The sequence below is a fragment of the Momordica charantia genome (genome assembly GCF_013281855.1).
Source record: "Momordica charantia cultivar OHB3-1 chromosome 5 unlocalized genomic scaffold, Mcharantia_2.0 BLBB01000005.1, whole genome shotgun sequence".
NCBI classification, from domain to species: domain Eukaryota; kingdom Viridiplantae; phylum Streptophyta; class Magnoliopsida; order Cucurbitales; family Cucurbitaceae; genus Momordica; species Momordica charantia.
In genome coordinates this window covers 23,321,924-23,340,631 of record NW_028275163.1, presented here as the reverse complement: position 1 = coordinate 23,340,631, position 18,708 = coordinate 23,321,924, and the positions used below count along the sequence as shown (strand labels likewise).

Here is an 18,708-nt window from a genome sequence, read left to right as displayed (position 1 = left end):
TACTAGTATTAGTACATTACATAGAAAACTAATTAGTAAGTATGATAAATTTTAAAATCTTTCACGCGTAATTTTTATGAAATTCTCTTTTTACTCCCATTGATATCCATTTTTACTAATTAATATATTAGTGATATACCATTTTTACATATCTATTAGTGATAGACGTGTACGATTGAGATATGTTGATATCCACGTTGTTTGGGTTGCACGTCATGCATATTGACAAATCTGTGTATCTTATGTTAAACTTATTAATATTCTGGTCAAATTGTTACATATGCATTTACCTATTTTAAAAAAAAATTATTAAAACCTTTGCTGTTCATTAGCTTGTCAAACTATCTATGCATGCCACTTTAATCCACAGTATTTTAATGGACATTCATGTCATGTCAACATTTCATGGTGGAACTATATAGAAGCATACCATTTCATTAATTTTCATAAAAAAATTGACGCAATGAAATTCCGTCTCTACAAAAGTTTTTGCCAATAAAGTTCATTGAGTTAGGAAAAGTGACTTTTGTCACTAAAAATTAAAATTTGTCGGCAAAAGTGACTTATGCAGACGAAATTTGGTAACGAAATTCAAATTTAAGTAATAACGATAAATTATTTTGATTTCATTGTTAGTAATAGAGGTGAAACTTAAATTTCGTCGTCATAAATAATATTTTTTGAGATTCATCGTCATGAATAAAAATTCTTGTAGCAGTAAGACATGGTTTTTTTTTTCCATAGAATTTTTCTTGCCCAATTCAATGAGGCCATGTGCTCTCTGTTTGTAACAAGGATGCACAAAATTAGCACATTGCTATTGCTATTATTCTCCAAGTGGGTTTTTCACTCCCTTCTTGGTTTTACATTATTGCCAATTGGAAAGTGGTTTTTGAAACAGATGCCAAGAATCACATGTGTGTCTGTAGTTAACCTAACATTATACTTTGTGAATAGCGTCACGAAGCACTTTCACTCCCAATGTATCTACCAAAATCAGAGTGGTTTTCTCCTATTTGAAATTGACTGAATACGTAATTTCTTTATTTGTTTGGTGTTGGTTTCAACTTTAATTTTATGTGTTGAGGTTTTTCTGGTAAAAAAGGGGTAAGAATTTGAACTATATATGACATTCTTCCTCTCAAAGACTTAGATGAATTGAACTGTGTTCAAATCAATTCCATTTGAAAAGGAATTTAGATCGATGCATAGAAGCCACCAAAATTAGAGTGGTTTTCTACCATTAGAAGTTGACTAAATACATAATTTCTTTATTTGTTTGGCGTTGGTTTCAACTCTAATTTGATATGTTGAGATCTTTTTTCGTAAAATGGGTAAGAATTTGAACTATATATGACATTCTTCCTCTCGAAAGCTTAGATGAATTGAACTACATTCAAATCAGTTTATTAAAAAAGAATTTAGATTGATACATTGAAAGATAAATCTGTAAATTGGGTTGAGAAAAAGATATGTCAACGAACTTATACTTTTAGCCTATCATTATGGTAGAGAAGAAGATGGCATTCCTAATCTTGATGTAGGGTTTAATTAGTTTCTCAAACGATAATTAGAACAAAAATAATGAGAGTAGGAATGAAAATTGATTCACCAAACTGAAAATAACCTTAAATTGTCTTTGTCTAATTATTTTTCTTTAATAAAAAAGCTAACAATTAGTCTAAAGTTTAGTGATAAAGAAATATAGCTCTTTCGGAAGTTAAATTCAAATTTTCAATCTCCACATTTGTGATACTTAAAAAAAACTTGAACCACAAATTAAACCTAATAAAAACATTGTTGTTGGTTTTGGTTTGGTCGGTTCAAAGCAATCAATTTCTAGACTTTATTTTTCCATTACTAAATGGGAAGTAGAGAAAAAAAAAAGATTTTTTTCTCTTAAGGAATTTGATGCTAATAAGTTCTGAATTAAATTTTCTTCCATGAAAAATATGGATAGGTAAGAAGCAAATTTGATGCTCATGTTTAGTTTAAATCAATCTTTATCGACGATTAGAAAAAAGGGTAGATCTAATATCCCCTTTTCTTTCATAATGCAAATTAAATATATGGTTTAATTTCGTACGAGAGTTTCAAAACTTAGTGTCTTTCTTTTATTTTAACCTTTTTGTTAATTTAATTTTTAGCATATTACCATTCGAGAGATGAGGATTCACGGACAAAAAAATAATCTTGTTACGTGGAGAACAGAGGAAGGTTGGAAGGTTAAGGTCTTACCTAAGAACCACCTCATACGGGATCGACCTTATTTCGTACTTAACCACAAACACCGGAATAATTCACTCTTGCGGTAGAGTCATGACTCCAGTTAAAACCGATTTTTTGGACGACACTAACTACTTATCAAATGGCCTATTGGATCTCGAACCTATAAATAGAGGGTTTGACTTCTGCTGCATTAGGTATTGCATTCTAACTCGACTCCATATTAAAGTTGAGTTAAAACTAACTTGAGCATGTAGTGTTTGACTCTCTTGTACAGGTCTTTCCTTACTAAGATACTCAAATTCTTTCCTCTATCATTTCTTGATTAAGTTTGACCATAATCAATTTCGTCGCGTAAAACATGAATTTTCTTAAATAAAAAAAAACTAAATATAAAATTTAATAATAGGGTGAATTGAAATTGAAACTTTAGACAGCTCACTAGTGATTTATTACCACTTATCTCATTCTCTCGTAAACTTAGTTCATTTCTTGAAAAGTCGGCTTTGATCATTAACGAAATAGCTCTAATTTCTTCGTGATGACGTTTTTTTTTTTTTTGGTATTTCATTTAGATCACATTAGACTAATTTAGGATTGGAAGCAATATTTAAACCACATATATGAGTGATATTATGATGATTAATTATTTCTCAAAAATGAAAGAAGGGAAATCCTCCTTCATTCCCACACGGAACTTCTTCTGTACTAAAGTACTGCAGCGACCACCAAACATTATTCCTTCCCCTTTTTTCTTTTCAACTATGATTAAATATATTTTTTGAAATTTAATCTCTGTGGTTTAAAAAATCTTAATTGAATCTTTTATGTTATAATATTTTTTAATTACATTATTTCATTGGTAAATATTAAAATTGATCCACGGATGACATGATTCTTTTAGTCCAAGAAATTAAAAGAGAGAAAGTAGGCCATTCAAATAAAGAAAAGTCAATTTAGCTAGAAATTTAAAGGAGAAATTAGATTTTTTTTTCTTTCACAACTTAGTTTTTGTCAATTCATTAACTATTAACTATCATGTCTTTTAAGTTTATGATAAATCAACTTAAACATTAATTGACAGGAGAGATATTAAAATATAACTTTAAATAATAGAGATTAAATTGATTATTAAACACTACCACGTTGAAAAGTAAAACATATATTTAGCTTATTTATATAAATCAAGTTTTTTATTGGATTGTATACTTAAATCCTTCGTAGAAAATACTTAGGTTCTTTAAATTCACGAGCACGTCCTCTTGAACACCTACGTGGTTCAATAAACCTCCATATCTCATATTTCCTATTTTTCCTCTTTTTTTCTCTCCCTACAACGTCACGCTTCTTCTTTTTTTCTCTCTTCTCATTGCTTCATATTTTTTAAGTTTTTTATTTCCATTTTACAAAATCACAAGTATCTCTCTTATTATTTTGTTTTTTTAATTTTTAATTTAATGTATAGTTTTGTATTTAAAAAATACAAGAAAAAAAGATAAATGAAATGATATATATATATATATATATATATATATATTTTAAGTTTAACTTTCTACTCGATGTACTTTGTGTAAAAAAATGTCAAGTTTTGTTTGATGCGGGAAGAAAAATATAAGATTTTTTTTGTAACCAGGGAAGAAAAATATAAGATTTTTTTTGTAACCATGAAAAAAAAATATTCTTTTTGAAATAAGATGGAAGGGAAATAGTAAAAAATATACAATAGCTTTGAAAAAAATAGTAAATTCGATTTAAAAAATAGATTAAGAGATAAAAAGAATAAGAAGGTAAAGATGGCAAAAGAGAGGAAAAAAAAAAAGAAGGGAGCGTGACATAATATGGAGAGGGAGGAAGAAAAAATATATGAGATATTGATGAGATAATAAAAGATAATAAATAATTAAAAAAATACCTGTCTATAATTATATGCTACATAACCACGTAGGTATTGAAGAGGAACTTCATCTCGAATCTTCGAAAGTCAAGTTTTTTCCATCTTTCATTATTTGTCTGACTTTTTTCCATCTTTCATTATTTGTCAGTATAGACGAGTTGTATCCATATATCAAATCCTTATCCAATTATTATTATTTGTAATAATTACTTTTATATAATTACGTATTATAAATATTTTAGATAAAACAATGCACTTGAATAGTTGAATTTTCTAATTTTCCACGGGGTTGAAATTAATATTTGGGATTTTAATATTTTAGCCGAATTTTTTAAATTTAATAGAAACCAAAATTAGTTTAAGAATGGTTGGACTTCCCATCTTTGAAAACAAATATTTGAAACATGTACATTTTAAGATTATAAAAATATAAAATAGTATGGTTATGGGTTAGGTTTCTATCGTTCTAGGTTATTGTTTCCAAATTTGCCAAGGCTTATCCTGTTATATTTTCATTTATGATTTATCGAATAAAAAATTATTACAAAATAAAAAATAGACAATATATATATTTTTATTTTACAAAAGAAATCGTATAATTCTTTTAGATAGAGAGATATTGAATTGCTAATGTGAATATAATTAAAATAATTTGTTTAACTCAAATAATTAAGCATTAACACCTTAAAAGGTGTCCCTATGATTTGTAATACAATATTATTTTTAAAAATCTATTGTGCTCGGTTTTATTAATTGAATTAAAAAGAAAAATTACAGAAGGATAAATTTTTGGCCAATCACAAACTACAATGTTGGATACGTTATTAAATTTGGGATAAATTACAAATCTGAATGTGTCATGAATTAATTTGTAAGATAAGAAAATGACAAATCCAAATAATATAACATATTTAATAGATTAACTTGAAATTACTAGGACAATTGAGCCATATATTAAATAAATCCAAAATGGTAATTTAGTGTAAAAATCAAATTAGCCTATGACCAATTAATAATTGATTTATAATAAAATTTGAATAAGTTTAAATCTATTAAAATAGTTGGACCTATGATCCAAATAGGAAATAAGTTCAAGGGTTGAGTTTAAAGTAAAGAGACGGGTTCACAAGCAATCTTCTCTAAATTAATAAGTAATTTTTTAAGAAAATTGATGGAAAACAGTGAACTAAAATAGAAAGTAATATAATAGTTAAGGAAGGCAACATTTTTAAATTTAACAACAATAATAATCAAATTGATTGGATTACACATTTGATCTCCATGGACATAGTTTAATATGATCTCTTCAATTCGATTTTTTTATAATTTGGACTTAATTTTAATTAGATACTTGTGATTTTAAAAATGTAAGTCTCTTTGATTACCCTATACAATACATTATTTAAAAAAAAAAATTATGTGGCATTAAGTTACTATATTAAAGTTGAGTAGAAAGTACGATAAAATTGATGAATTTCCTATGAATAAAAGAGACTTGTGAATTAAAACCATTATATTAAAAGTAAGTTGATATTTCCATTATTACAAAAAAGATCAACAAAATATCAACAAAATCTCACTAATATAAACATAATATTAATATTAATTATTTTTAATTTATTTAGAAAAGATTAAATTATTATTTGTTAATCTAAATACTTTTTAGAAACTTTTTTATTTTTATAACTTTTTGAAAAATATCTATCGGTTTCCATATTTTACCGATATTTTTATCAATCAATTGACTTCGACATTTCTATCGACATTAACATTTAAAACTTTGTTTGAAACTAAACAAAAAAGTAAAAGGACAAAAAATTAAAATTAATAAAATTATAGCGACCAAATTAAAATTAACCCAACAAAAAAGAAGATTGTGACCAAAATTTCTAATGTAAAAATAAAGATAAGATTACAATTTAATCTACTGGTTCGTTACATTGTGCCTGTCCCTTTCTTCCCATCCAACCATCAGATTTCTGATAAGTCTCAGAGAGCAGAAAAAAAAAAGTAATAACAAAAATAAAAATAAATAAATAAAATCTCCACTCCAGCCACCGTGGAACGTCTTTAAAATGTATTTATACACTTCCAACAACTGACATTACAAGGCCAAAATCTCCATTACTCGCCGGAAAAAATGGCGGCGTCAAGTTTCAGCAGCGGCAACGCCTTCTGGTACCAGCTGTTGTTCGGCCGTTGGTTCTCCGTCTTCGCTTCCGTACTAATCATGTCCGTCTCCGGCGCCACCTACATGTTCGGCCTCTACTCCTCCGACATCAAATCCTCCTTAGCCTACGACCAAACCACCCTCAATTTGCTCAGCTTCTTCAAGGACTTGGGCGGCAACGTTGGAGTCATCGGCGGCCTCATCAACGAGGTCGCCCCGCCGTGGGTCGTCCTCCTAATCGGCGCCGTCATGAACCTCTTCGGCTACACCATGATCTGGCTCGCCGTCACCGCCCGGATTCCGAATCCCCAAATCTGGCAAATGTGTTTGTACATTTGCATCGGAGCAAATTCCCAGACGTTCGCCAACACCGGAGCTCTGGTCACCTGCGTCAAGAACTTCCCGGAGAGCCGGGGCAGCGTTTTGGGGCTCCTCAAGGGCTTCGTCGGATTAAGCGGCGCCGTTTTGACGCAGCTTTACCACGCCTTCTACGGCAATAATTCCAAATCCCTAATCCTCCTCATTGCCTGGCTTCCGGCCGCCGTCTCCGTCGCTTTCCTCCGATTCGTCCGGATCATTAAGGATCTCCGGCAGCCGAATGAGCTCAGAGTTTTCTACCATTTTCTTTACATCTCCCTCGGCCTCGCCGGGTCGCTTATGGTTTTGATTATTGTGCAAAATCGACTCCGATTTCAGCAGATGGAGTACGCCGGAAGTGCCTGTATCGTGCTTGTTCTGCTTCTGTTGCCATTAGCCGTCGTCTTCAGAGAGGAATTGAGCGTGTGGAAGAGTAAAATTGAGAACCCAATTTCTCAATTGGAGTTGGCATCTCAACAATCGCCGCCGCTGCCGCCGCCGAGTAGTCCTCAGTCGGATTCTTGTGTGCAAAATGTGTTCAAGCCGCCGAACAGAGGAGAGGACTACACCATACTGCAGGCAGTTTTCAGCGTCGATATGATGATTCTGTTCGTCGCCACAATCTGCGGCGTCGGCGGGACGTTGACGGCGATTGACAATTTGGGGCAAATCGGAGAATCGTTGGGATACCCATCTCAGAGCACCACCACTTTCATCTCCCTGGTCAGCATCTGGAACTATCTCGGCCGCGTGGTCGCCGGATTCGCGTCGGAATTCCTCTGGAAAAAGTACAAAATCCCACGCCCTCTGTTCTTCTTCATAACCCTTCTTCTATCCTGCGTCGGCCATCTTCTGATCGCGTTCGGAGTCCCGAATTCGCTGTATTTCTCCTCGATCATCATCGGGTTCTGCTTCGGAGCGCAGTGGCCGTTGATTTTCGCGATCATTTCGGAGATCTTCGGGCTGAAGTATTACGCGACGCTGTACAATTTGGGGGGAGTGGCGAGCCCAATCGGTGCGTACATTTTGAACGTGAGAGTGGCCGGGAATTTGTACGACAGAGAGGCGCGGCGGCAGATGGAGGCGGCGGGGCTGAGGAGGAAAACAGGGGAGGATTTGAGGTGTGTGGGAGTGGAGTGTTACAGAATGGCGTTTCTTATTATCACGGCGGCGACGGTGTTTGGGGGCCTTGTTTCGCTCATTTTGGTGGTTCGGACATGGAAGTTTTACAAGGGAGATATTTACAGCAAGTTCAGAGAAGAAGAAGATGGAGCCGCTGAAGGTTCGAAAATGGCCGCTCCGAACGGTACGATGCCGGCGGCAAAAACTGGATCTGCTTAATAATAATAATAATAATAATAATTATTATTATTATTATTATTTTGATTTCTGTTATGAATATTTTAGGTCCTTTTTTTTTTTTTTGACTGTTTGATGGAGTAATTCGTGTCTTGAACTAAAGAGAAGTAAAAAGAAGCTATTTTTAGGCTAGGGTATATGTCTTAAGAGTAGAGCCTTTTGTATTATTTGACATGAAAAGGGAAATTATAAAGTTGATTTGGACTTTCTTTTTTTTTTTTTTTAATTCCAATCCACAAACTTTTTAGTTGAAAGTAAATACTTACGAGCCATACTAAAATTGACATCCATATCTAGACATTTGATTGATATACTTCTATTTAATGTATGAATCTCGAAAAATATTTATTATATCTTTAAGTTTTTAATTTTGATCCAATTTCATGTTTTTTTTATTAGACTAGCTCGTGATAATTTGGCATGAGGGGTAATAGATGATACAAGAAAATGTGTTAAGTGGATAAAGTAAAGAATAATATTTAGGTAATGATTGTTCACTATGAAGATCATCACTGTATGGTAAGATAGAAGAATGCAAAAAATGGAGGATAGATGAGAGCATTTTACACAATTTTTTTTAACAAATAAATAGTTTCTAACTAAGTATTATTCTAAAATAAATGTAGACCTGACAAAAAATAAGATTTATATTGTAATCTCTCCACTCAAATATTTTTTACCACTTTATTATTATTTTATCCGATTGATCTATTCTCTTATATCAACGCATTACACCATTATTTAAATAACAATGTTATAAAAAAAAAACAACGTAAAATTATTTTAAAGACGAAATAGAGGTATAAAGGCAATCATAAAATTAAGCATGTGTGTTTTCAATTGATGTGGTGGAAAAAGCATTTTAGGTGGGAAGTCAAAATATGTGGATATGGTTGGTTGAAAATTGCAAGGCATCATTTCTAAGTTTAAAGCATGCACATTGGAAATGGACACTTTGTGTTCTTTTAGGTAACTTTTTGGGCATTTTGTGTGTAATAGGTAAGAAGAAATATGAGAAACAATGACATAAATTTAGGGAAATAAAAAAGTTTGCTTTAGAATTTAATATTTTCTCTCTACCACAAGAAAGTGAACCATAAGTAGTGCCAATAATGGAGAAGGTGAGGCAGGAGAAGTCTCTCTTGTCACCTTTTCATGTCACTTTTGATCCCCCACTGAATCCCTATTCTACACTTAGGACAATTAATCAAAATAATAATAATGATAATACTATTATTCATCTGAGACGTCGGTTTAAATACTATTTTGGTCGATGTACTTTTGGTTTTGATTCATTTTTGTTGATGTACTTTTAACTTTTATTCATTTTAGTCCATGCAAAATGTTTGTTTTGGTCACCATACTTTTAAAAAGTGATTATTTTGGTTTATATTTGTAAGCTTTTAATACAAAAATTATGTACCATAGAAATTCTTTAATAATTTATGACTACATTTCAAAAAATTTAGTAGGTGAAGTGTCGTACTAAAATTTTGATCAAAATAAATGAGATAAAAATGGTCACTTATAAAAACTACAGATACCGAAATGAACATTTCAAAACATAAGAACTAAAATAAATAAAAATTGAAAGCATATAGATCAAAATAAATGTTTTGAAAATATATAGACTAAAATGAGTTAAATTAGAAAGTATTAGAGAGGGTTTCTATAAGTGGAATCAAATGACACCTTTAACTATTCACATAAAGTAATTAGATACTTAAAAAGAAACTTAGACCTAAAATTTAGCCTTCCAGAATTATTTATATTTTTTATTTCTCATTTTTTTTAATTTTCCTAAAATTGTATATAAATTTTTAATTACAAAATGTAATTATGTTTTTTTTGGGCTCTTACTAACTCCTTTTAAACTCTCATTTTTAGATATATGAAACTCTGAGGCTAGATACACACGTAGCTAAGTACACACAATCAAATATTATGAACTTTTAGAAAATGTGGGACGAAATGTCTCCTCAATGATTATATTCATCTGTTTTAGTACATCATCTTTTTTAGTACAATATGTCGATGTGAGAATTCAAATTCACAGTCTTTTTATCAGAGATAAGTGTATCATGATTATATTCATTTGGTAATTGAGAGAGGTGACTAATTTTTAATTTAATGATGAAAATACTAGTTTTGAAAATCGTGGTTTTAAATTTCCATCGTCTATTTGAATTACAGTACCAGGAAAAATAAAGAAACTTCGAACATAAGTTGTATTTTTTAACTTTGATGGAATCGTACTCCACACATTTGTAATTTTCTCAAACAAAGTCTAATTTCAATTTTTTTCCTTTCTTTTTCTTTGTAATCAGAAGTTTCAATTTAGTACTTTATTTTAATTTCGTCTCATGGTTTGAAAAGTTTTGAATGGATCATATAGTTAGAGTTTAGTTGAGTTAAATCCCACAAATTGTTGGTACAAAATTTTATTGTTTTTTTCAAAAATCATTTATTTTCCTTTATTTTTTACTCAATCGTAACATAATTTTTTTAGTTTAATATATGCCATGAATATTTGTAACATTTGGTCAAGCATAACTCAGCCGTAATTGACATATATCTCCAATTAAGAGATTGTGACTTCGATCCCCCACCCACATGTTATACTTTGTTAATCACTTCCTAAAAACATAAGTGTAATCTCTGGTTCCGACGGAACTTCATAAATTATTCGCGTAAACCCCGTTTTTTATAATTTATTTTACAACTTCGTCCTTTCTCACTCATCATTCCAGAAAATTGGTAGTAAATAAATTTTCATTCTCATTTCTTCCCATTTTGATTCCTGGTGAATTACGCCTTAACAGTACCTAAAGTGAAACTAAATCCAAACTATAGAAATCGAATTGAAATTAAATCCAAATCAAGTGAAAAATTTTAAAGTTATAGAGAGAAAATTAAAACTATTTCTCATCCACATAATCCAAATTTATAGTTTAACCTAGAAACAATAACAATAACAAAATCAACAAAAGAGGCAAATTTGCAAATTGCACCTTTATTTCCATGCTATTTAATTTCTATCCCTTGGTTTTCCCAATCTTCTCCGGCGAGGGGGTTTTCTGATGATTTTTGGCGACGACAACCCTCTTGTTCTGTGGATATGGGTTTAAAGGCTTAAAAACACGGCTGAAAGTGAAAACTTAGCCATAATTTGGCTGCTTCCTCATCTTCTCTACTCTCCATTCGTTTCTTCACGATTATCCGCGTCCCTTTTCGATTTCCCACATCTGGATTCTGTTCAGAAAGGAGATTTTGAGCAGAAGAAGGAACCCAACAACTCCGGCGAGGTAATTATGTCCAGAAAAAGCGTCGGAGGAGGAGCTGCGCTTTCGAAGGACGCGCCATGGAGGGCATCCGGCAGACCCATTCCCAAAATCCACCATGCCCCTGTGCTCCGAATTTCCCAATCCCCCTTTTCCAATTACGCCCTCTCCGTCATGAAGGCAAGCTCTCGTTCTCTTAGTTCTTTCTTTTTGCTCTCTGGGTTTTGTTTGATTCTTTTAATGACTTTGGGGAAAATCTTTTTTTGTTGGAATTTTGCAGCATCCTGATCCGATTGGAAGCGGATTGGCTACGGATGCCATCTTAGAAGCGGCTGGGCCTGATTGTATCGTGCCAGGACAATCTGCACCTGTCAAACTACTTGGTCTTAAGGTTCATCTTTTCCTTTCTTCGCGGCTTTGCCATCTTTCGGGTTACTTCAATTTTCAATTCCGGTTTCTTAGTTTTACTTGCTTCAATTTACGTTTACTGGTCTTGCGAATTGCTTCTACATTGTTTCTATGGTTTAACATTACCTGTAAATAAATTGTGTATTGTTCAACAATTTGTGGCAGATGATTTTGCTTGAAAATGTATTCAAATATGACATTTATGGAGTATATTCTGAGCAATGTAAAACGTATTTAAAGAGTGGGAAGTATAATATCAGTCTCTCTAATGCAAACAACTTATTACATTGACATTACCAATTCAGCCATGTAATAGTTGGAAATAGACAAACCCTACTTTCTTAACAAACTGATAGAGTGTATGACCTTTGAGAGTAATGATTCTAATGGGAAACGCTTTTTCTATAAGTTGTTTTCTTAACAAACCAATTCAGCCATGTAATAGTTGGAAGTAGACAAACCTACTTTCTTAACAAACTCTGTAAGTGCTTTCAATATTTATCTTGCTCTGCATCTACTGGCTACTGCTATCAAGTGCTAAGCATATTATTCTTTACATGTATCAAAGTATTATCAAGATATCAGAATCTTAGCAATGAAAATGACTCTCACATGTCTTTTTTCTGTCCCGATGTGATTATTTTACCGCTTTGTAGCAATGTTGAGTTTTGTCAATGGTTATATTACTGTTCAATGTTAGAAGGTGGGATTGTGAGGAGGGCAGAGGGGTTGACAAGGCCATATTTTTTAGTGTGGTGAATAAAGTATAGTTATAAATAAAAGAAATGATGCTTAATTCTCTGAGTGAAAAAGCAAACTACAAGTCTGAGTCAAGAAAATACCAATGAATCTCAGTTATTGATGACTGATGAAGTAATCCCAGCTGTTACTGAGATAAATGGTATCGTTAATAGTTGTTAATTTTATGTTTAGATGCTTTTTATTCAAGGGAAGAAAGAGAGAGAGAAGAGAAATAAAACAGAAAAAAGAAATTATAGACCTCCAATACACAAGACTTCCAGTGGGCGCAAGAACAGTAAAGGGAAGGCAGTGTCCAGGGATGGGTAACTGTTGTAATTGAGGAGTTTTTATGGTGTTTTCTGTAATTAGTGGTGATAGTCCGGTTAGTTATGAGAGAGGGAAGGATCTTGAAGTTATTTTGGGAATTCTGGGAGGATCACTTTCAGACCTTTCAAATGTTTGAAGACGTAATACCTTTATATATTATCAATAAAGAAGGTTACTATTGGTGTTTTTGCTATCAGAAAATTGCTCTAGATGCTCCAGCTTTAATTATAGGATGGATACCAGTGGTCCAGTAGTACTGCCTTATCATTGCTAAACTGAATCTAGATTCTGGGTTTATAAGAACTGCCTTTGCTGTATTTGGTCTTACTATGCTGCTTATGGACAGGTATGGCCCATTGATCTCGATCTGAAGTTTTTTGAGCCTGTTGGCCGGGAGCTTAAATTACTTGGAAAGGTAAATGGACATATCACCATAATCCTGTGTAGTTTTTTTCCCTCGTATATGTTTCTAACTTTCTTAGTGCTTGGACTTATTTAGATTGATTTTACTTTTGAAAAACCTTATTGTCTCCCCCAACCCAAACTTGGACCTGGCCTTAGGTGGGGAAAACCTCCGTGAGTATAATCCAAGGAATGTACCCCAAAAACAAAGAAAGTAATTGGTCTGTATTGGAATCTGTGATATAGTTCTTTTGATTCTGTTTTATGGGTTATCGTGTTGAAAACGTATATCAATCGATTGTAGAAACTTGAAATCAGGACAAGACTTTGTTGATACTTCAGATACTCATCAGGTCTTGGGTGAAGTGGGGCGTAATTCTCTATTTCTTATTGGCCTTTTTATATGCAAAACATGCTCTTGGAGTGGAAAAATATTGACAGCAAATTGAAACAAAATAGCCTTGAAGACGTTAAAATCTTTGATTATTGTCGTCATGCTAATTATTTTTCTTGTTTTCCTCTGAAGTTTATGGATGATGCGGTTAACCTCATGAACAAGTCGTTCATAGATCGCTAGACGTAGTAGTTCTAATTGATGAGGAGTTGCATGAAGCTGCAATTTTCGCTGGCTCAGTGAGTGGCAACTTAATCCAGTTGAACTGCCTCTACATAATTTCCTTCCTCTTCTTACCTCTTCTTACTGAATACTCTCATGTAAAAACAGTCCTGGCTTCAGAAAGCAGTTTTGTTACTCCTGTTTCTGTAGCTTTTCTTTTCGGCTCTTAAACAGTCAGTGAAGTTACCTGTAAGGTTTTTCCATGGGGTTTTGATTGAAAAAGGCTATTATGTAGAATAACCGTCAGCTTTTATAGTTCATCTGCCTCTGTACACCATGATTTTTACTCCATCTAATGCACAGTTAAAATCAGTATGTTTGACTATAGACCTTCACAGGTCAGTGGTGAAAAAGCAAAGCACATTATAACAGAACTAAGCCATTAATGTGATAGTTAATGATCATCAGATTAATGATTATGGATGATCACAAACTATATCTTTGTAGTTAATGGCATCAAGACCACTGAGATTTTGGATTTGTAGGTTGAAATTACAAGTATTCATAACCATTTTGAAAACACATGATTACTGTAGATTCTTTCTAATGTGGTTTTAATTTGCTTGTCCCCAAATTATTATAACTCGGCCGAAGATAAGGATTCGAGTTGCTGTATGAAAAAGGACTATCGAGCACCTTCTCCGCTATCCTCTCCTATCTGTAGAAATGCATCTTCTGCTTACATAATACAGCAATATCCTTCTACTAAACACATCAATAATGAACATAAGACTTTTAAGTTGTGGATATCCTAAACAATCTGAGGATAATGCAAAAAGTGATGATGAAACTGCATTCTTACTTGAATGGCCAAATTTGGTATGGTTTGAGGAGAAGAGATTCATGTAATCCAGTGGTGGGTGGTGGGGTAGGTCTTTGAATTGGAGTCTCTATCTATTGATCCACGTTGGATTTTCCGGTCACCCTCCCATTTTCTTCTCTTTTCCTTCCAAAAACAAATGTTTTTCCTGCACTTTTTTCACACTTGTTTCCTGTATAAATTCTAACTTTGGAACTGATCAGAGTAAGGATCAGAAATGGCCAATCAATCAGCTCTTCAAAGTGAGACACTGCGCAGAGGACCTTGGCTTGAAGAGGAAGACAAGCAGCTCACCACGTTTGTAACTCGCATGGGGGAGAGTAAATGGGACTCGATCGCCAAAGCTTCTGGTATGACTTCTAACCCCAAACGAATCGCAAGTTTCCATTTTCAAACTTAGTAGTATGATATTGTCCACTCTGAACAAAATTTGTATCGGGAGATGTTGAGAATCTCCCCTTTTTCACAGGCCTATGTTCATATACCCAACACTAAAAACAGTAGATTTACTATCACTCATGTCTTTTAGTTCATAAATATAGAACAATGTACTTAGAAAAAATTGTTCTCTTTTTTTCAGGACTTGAGAGAACTGGGAAGAGCTGCAGATTCAGATGGCTCAACTATCTCCGCCCCAATCTTAAGCACGGTTGTATGAGTTCTGAGGAAGAAGAAGTCATTCTGAAACTTCATAAAAAATGGGGAAACAAGTAAGGATTAAATCTCTCGTTATTAACATCCGGGTGCTGCAAATTTTGTAACTTTATTGCTCTGTCAGCATCATAATCATCCAATACATATTCTCCTAGATGGTCGAGAATTGCGCGGTGGCTTCCGGGAAGAACCGATAACGAGATCAAGAACTACTGGAGAAACCACATGAGGAAAAAGCTCCCCATACAACAAGAAGGTTTGATATCTCAATCACATAATCGGCTTTGGATTGATTGATTTGTTGAAGTTTCTTCAATTTCTTGTGCAGAGAGCAAAGTAAAACATGGGAAACAGGACAAACTCTCATTCAAGCAATGTGCTATGGGGGGAAGTCCAAGGCAAGACCATAATGAGAGAAAGGACATTCCCTTGAGCAACGTTTCTCACAACCTTTTTGGGTTTCCGAACTTCGAGATCACGAGTTCGCCATATGAAATTCGACTATCGAACTGGATTTTGGATCATTTGTCGAACGAGAAGCTGGAAGTGAATCATTATGAAGATCAATACAATAGTTTAGAGTTCTGTTTCTGTCATCCCAATATGAACTGTGCAGTGAGAGATGATCAAACAGATCATTTATGGGATTCCCTAGCTTCCCTTTGGGATATGGAGTAGCAAATTAAATGTAATATAATCATGTTTGTAAATTTGGTTAACATCATAACAAAATGTTCCATTTAGATGTTTCAACATTGGACCAAAAGTTTCTCTTTAAAAAAGTTGGAAGGTTTAATAAGCCACAAGGTGTAGAAGGTAACCGTCAAAGCAAAAAAGATAACATATTTGTGAGAGTCCCCCTAGAGATAGTTTGGAAATATTATTAGTATATTAGTTAGAGGTATTATAGTAATTAGATAGGAGTAAGTTGGATAAATAGAGACACTAGGGATAGAAGGTGAGGAACTTAATTTAGTTCTTAGGACATCATTATCTTCTTATGAGTGACGAAGAATATAAGACTTCAACTTAAAAAAATTTATAATCCTCTTGTGCAGTGGATGTCAAAGTGATTTCCCACAGAAAACCTTCTCAAACGATTGCACCTATGTTCAAGTTGTCAACATATAATTAAGAATTCACGCTTTGGTATCACCTTCTAAAATCTTAAACGTTGTTAATTGTTGTTATATTGATAACTAAACATATCATTTCTCTTTTTGTACTCTGCAACGAGATATTTTCTAAAAGGAAATAATAGAATATAATTAAAGCTAACAAATACCAAATATAGAAAGAAAAAGGGTGAAGGGATAATGTTTTTGTGGCAAAATAGGAAGTGGATTATTAATATTTAAAACTAGTCTAGGGACTTGGTGGTGAAAGATGACATTGTTTGAAAGAGTTTCTTCTTTTGTTTTCTTTTTCAATATATAGACATTGGAGGAGGGCTTTAAATCTCCCACTTCATCCACGCACCCATAATTTTATCATTTCTATTGCATCGTAAAAAACTATCAACGAAATGTTAATATTATGCACCGAATATTAATAACAAAAATTTCAAACTAATTTAAAGAGGATAAAATGATTATTTGTTAATTTATATTATTTTTATCGACATCAACATTTTCATAAAATTGAGACGTTGACATTTTCATTGACACCGACATTAAAATTTTTGGTGTTCGTTAAGTTGGAACTTAGGATATAAAATATTGATCAAGAATGTATCTAACCTAATTTCTATGGTACTCAGAAAGGGAAAAAAAAACCTAATTTCTATGGATGGAGGATTAGGCAGGTTTGACCTAATTTCATACTAGTATAAACAATAAAGAATATGGATAGAACAAATCCAAATTACTCACCAATAATCAATTAGCTCTATTTTTCATACATTAGTATGGCTAAAGTTATACACGTAATATTTGAATTCTAATGTTGATGCTATAGCTATAGCATTAACCTCAGAGAGTTTCACATAACTTTTAATTTAATTTCTTTATTATTATTTATTTTTGCACCTTTTTATGAGTAATATTTTTAACTGATTTTAAATTTAATGATAATTGATTTTGTGAAAATAATTTTTACATAATTATTTTAATCTTTGAACCAATGAGTTACACATCATGGTTATGAACTTAGTAGATTTTTGAATAATCATCTTTTAAAATGTTTTCTTAAAAATATTTTTAAAGCAATCAAATTTTTTTAAAATATATATTTATTTACTTATTTCCAAACGTCTGTAGGTTTTTCTAAATACACTTTTAATTAGTCAAGAGGTTGACACATATCTCGAACCAAGAGATTATGAGTTCGAAAACCTACCTCCACATATTGTATATGTACCAAAAAAAAGCACTTCTAATTATCTAAAATTACTTGGAAAAATATACTAAATATATTCTAACTTGGTAATTCTTCTCAAAGTATTTGTCAAAAAAGTAGGTTTATTAATTTTTTTTTTCAAAATTCATCCCTAACAAATGATTAGTCTCTCTGATTTTTATGACACACTGCGTGATAAGTTAAAACTCTCTACTGAATTTGGCAAAATGCGTAGTGCAAATTCTCTGTCAACATCAGCATAACTCAAGTGGTTAAGACACTTATTTCCAACTAAAAGGTCGCAAGTTCAAATATCCACTCCGATGTTGTACTAAAAAGAATATTTATTGAAGAAGGGGGAAAACGTAAGAATGACAAAATTAAAACTCCATTGATTTTGTTAAAGCATAGTGTCAAAACAACCAAGGATTTGGTTGCCCAAACAAAAGTTAGATAGACTTGCCTGGATTCAATTCCAGTGATTCGCCCATAAAAATAATTATATAATACCATATGCTAAACTTAATTTATTGGGCTTTAAATATTTGTCATCAAACAAATCAACTATTCAAATTCTCAGGCAATAAAATCAAGACCTTTTGTTTATGTTCACATTTATATTAGTTTCCTATTTTTCCTATATTAGTCTCGTTTTTACCAAAATTCCTATATTAGTCTCTTATATCGAAATTCCACGTCGAGTCCTCATATAAACGTGATAATGTGAATATATAAAACAATATTCATACTAATAACGTATCGTGTTATACATATGTCTAACTATTTGTACAATATTCATGCTAATGACGTATATATGTGAGAGGAATTTTGCATCACATTTTTAATAGTTTAGACACGACATGTCTATGGTAGGTTGGTAATATTAAAAGGACTACATTGAGATTTTAAAATTCTAAAGCCAAAATGGAAAGTGGGCAATCAAAATAAAAATTCAAAAAGTGTAAGAAACAAAAATTACAAAATGAATCAAATTTCATTGAGAAAAACAATCTGTAACATTCTTGTGAAGAATAATGTATATTAATGCATTGCGATAGGATTTTCAATGTCCAGTGGAGTTTCCATTTTTAGAAAAGAAAAATTTGTGTACATAAG

General features: G+C 32.4%; 3 protein-coding genes across 3 annotated transcripts; all 3 read left to right on the top strand.

The window, feature by feature from the left end:
* The first annotated feature begins 6,178 nt into the window (after positions 1-6,178).
* Positions 6,179-8,222, top strand: LOC148211558 (protein NUCLEAR FUSION DEFECTIVE 4-like). Its single transcript, XM_088124596.1, has one exon. The coding sequence runs from the start codon at positions 6,261-6,263 to the stop codon at positions 7,986-7,988; it is 1,728 nt and encodes a 575-aa protein (XP_087980722.1). The 5' UTR covers positions 6,179-6,260; the 3' UTR covers positions 7,989-8,222.
* A 2,800-nt stretch (positions 8,223-11,022) lies between these two features.
* On the top strand, positions 11,023-14,041 carry LOC111014375 (uncharacterized). The gene is made up of 4 exons (XM_022289073.2): positions 11,023-11,467; positions 11,568-11,678; positions 13,110-13,178; positions 13,692-14,041. Exons 1-4 carry the CDS (start codon positions 11,318-11,320, stop codon positions 13,740-13,742), a joined length of 381 nt encoding a protein of 126 aa, XP_022144765.1. The 5' UTR covers positions 11,023-11,317; the 3' UTR covers positions 13,743-14,041.
* A 136-nt stretch (positions 14,042-14,177) lies between these two features.
* LOC111014374 (transcription factor MYB27) lies at positions 14,178-16,021 on the top strand. The gene is made up of 4 exons (XM_022289071.2): positions 14,178-14,951; positions 15,182-15,311; positions 15,411-15,511; positions 15,584-16,021. Exons 1-4 carry the CDS (start codon positions 14,819-14,821, stop codon positions 15,931-15,933), a joined length of 714 nt encoding a protein of 237 aa, XP_022144763.1. The 5' UTR covers positions 14,178-14,818; the 3' UTR covers positions 15,934-16,021.
* The last annotated feature ends 2,687 nt before the right edge of the window (positions 16,022-18,708 follow it).

What these genes read in the sequence shown, in the direction of transcription:
- LOC111014374 (XM_022289071.2), top strand. Translation starts at nt 14,819, where the DNA reads ATGGCCAATCAATCAGCTCTTCAAAGTGAGACACTGCGCAGAGGACCT. An exon ending in CTCGATCGCCAAAGCTTCTG is followed by an intron (nt 14,952 to 15,181) that starts GTATGACTTCTA and finishes TCTTTTTTTCAG; the next exon opens with GACTTGAGAGAACTGGGAAG. An exon ending in GCTCCCCATACAACAAGAAG is followed by an intron (nt 15,512 to 15,583) that starts GTTTGATATCTC and finishes TTTCTTGTGCAG; the next exon opens with AGAGCAAAGTAAAACATGGG.
- LOC148211558 (XM_088124596.1), top strand. Translation starts at nt 6,261, where the DNA reads ATGGCGGCGTCAAGTTTCAGCAGCGGCAACGCCTTCTGGTACCAGCTG.
- LOC111014375 (XM_022289073.2), top strand. Translation starts at nt 11,318, where the DNA reads ATGTCCAGAAAAAGCGTCGGAGGAGGAGCTGCGCTTTCGAAGGACGCG. An exon ending in TCAAACTACTTGGTCTTAAG is followed by an intron (nt 11,679 to 13,109) that starts GTTCATCTTTTC and finishes GCTTATGGACAG; the next exon opens with GTATGGCCCATTGATCTCGA. An exon ending in AGCTTAAATTACTTGGAAAG is followed by an intron (nt 13,179 to 13,691) that starts GTAAATGGACAT and finishes TTTCCTCTGAAG; the next exon opens with TTTATGGATGATGCGGTTAA.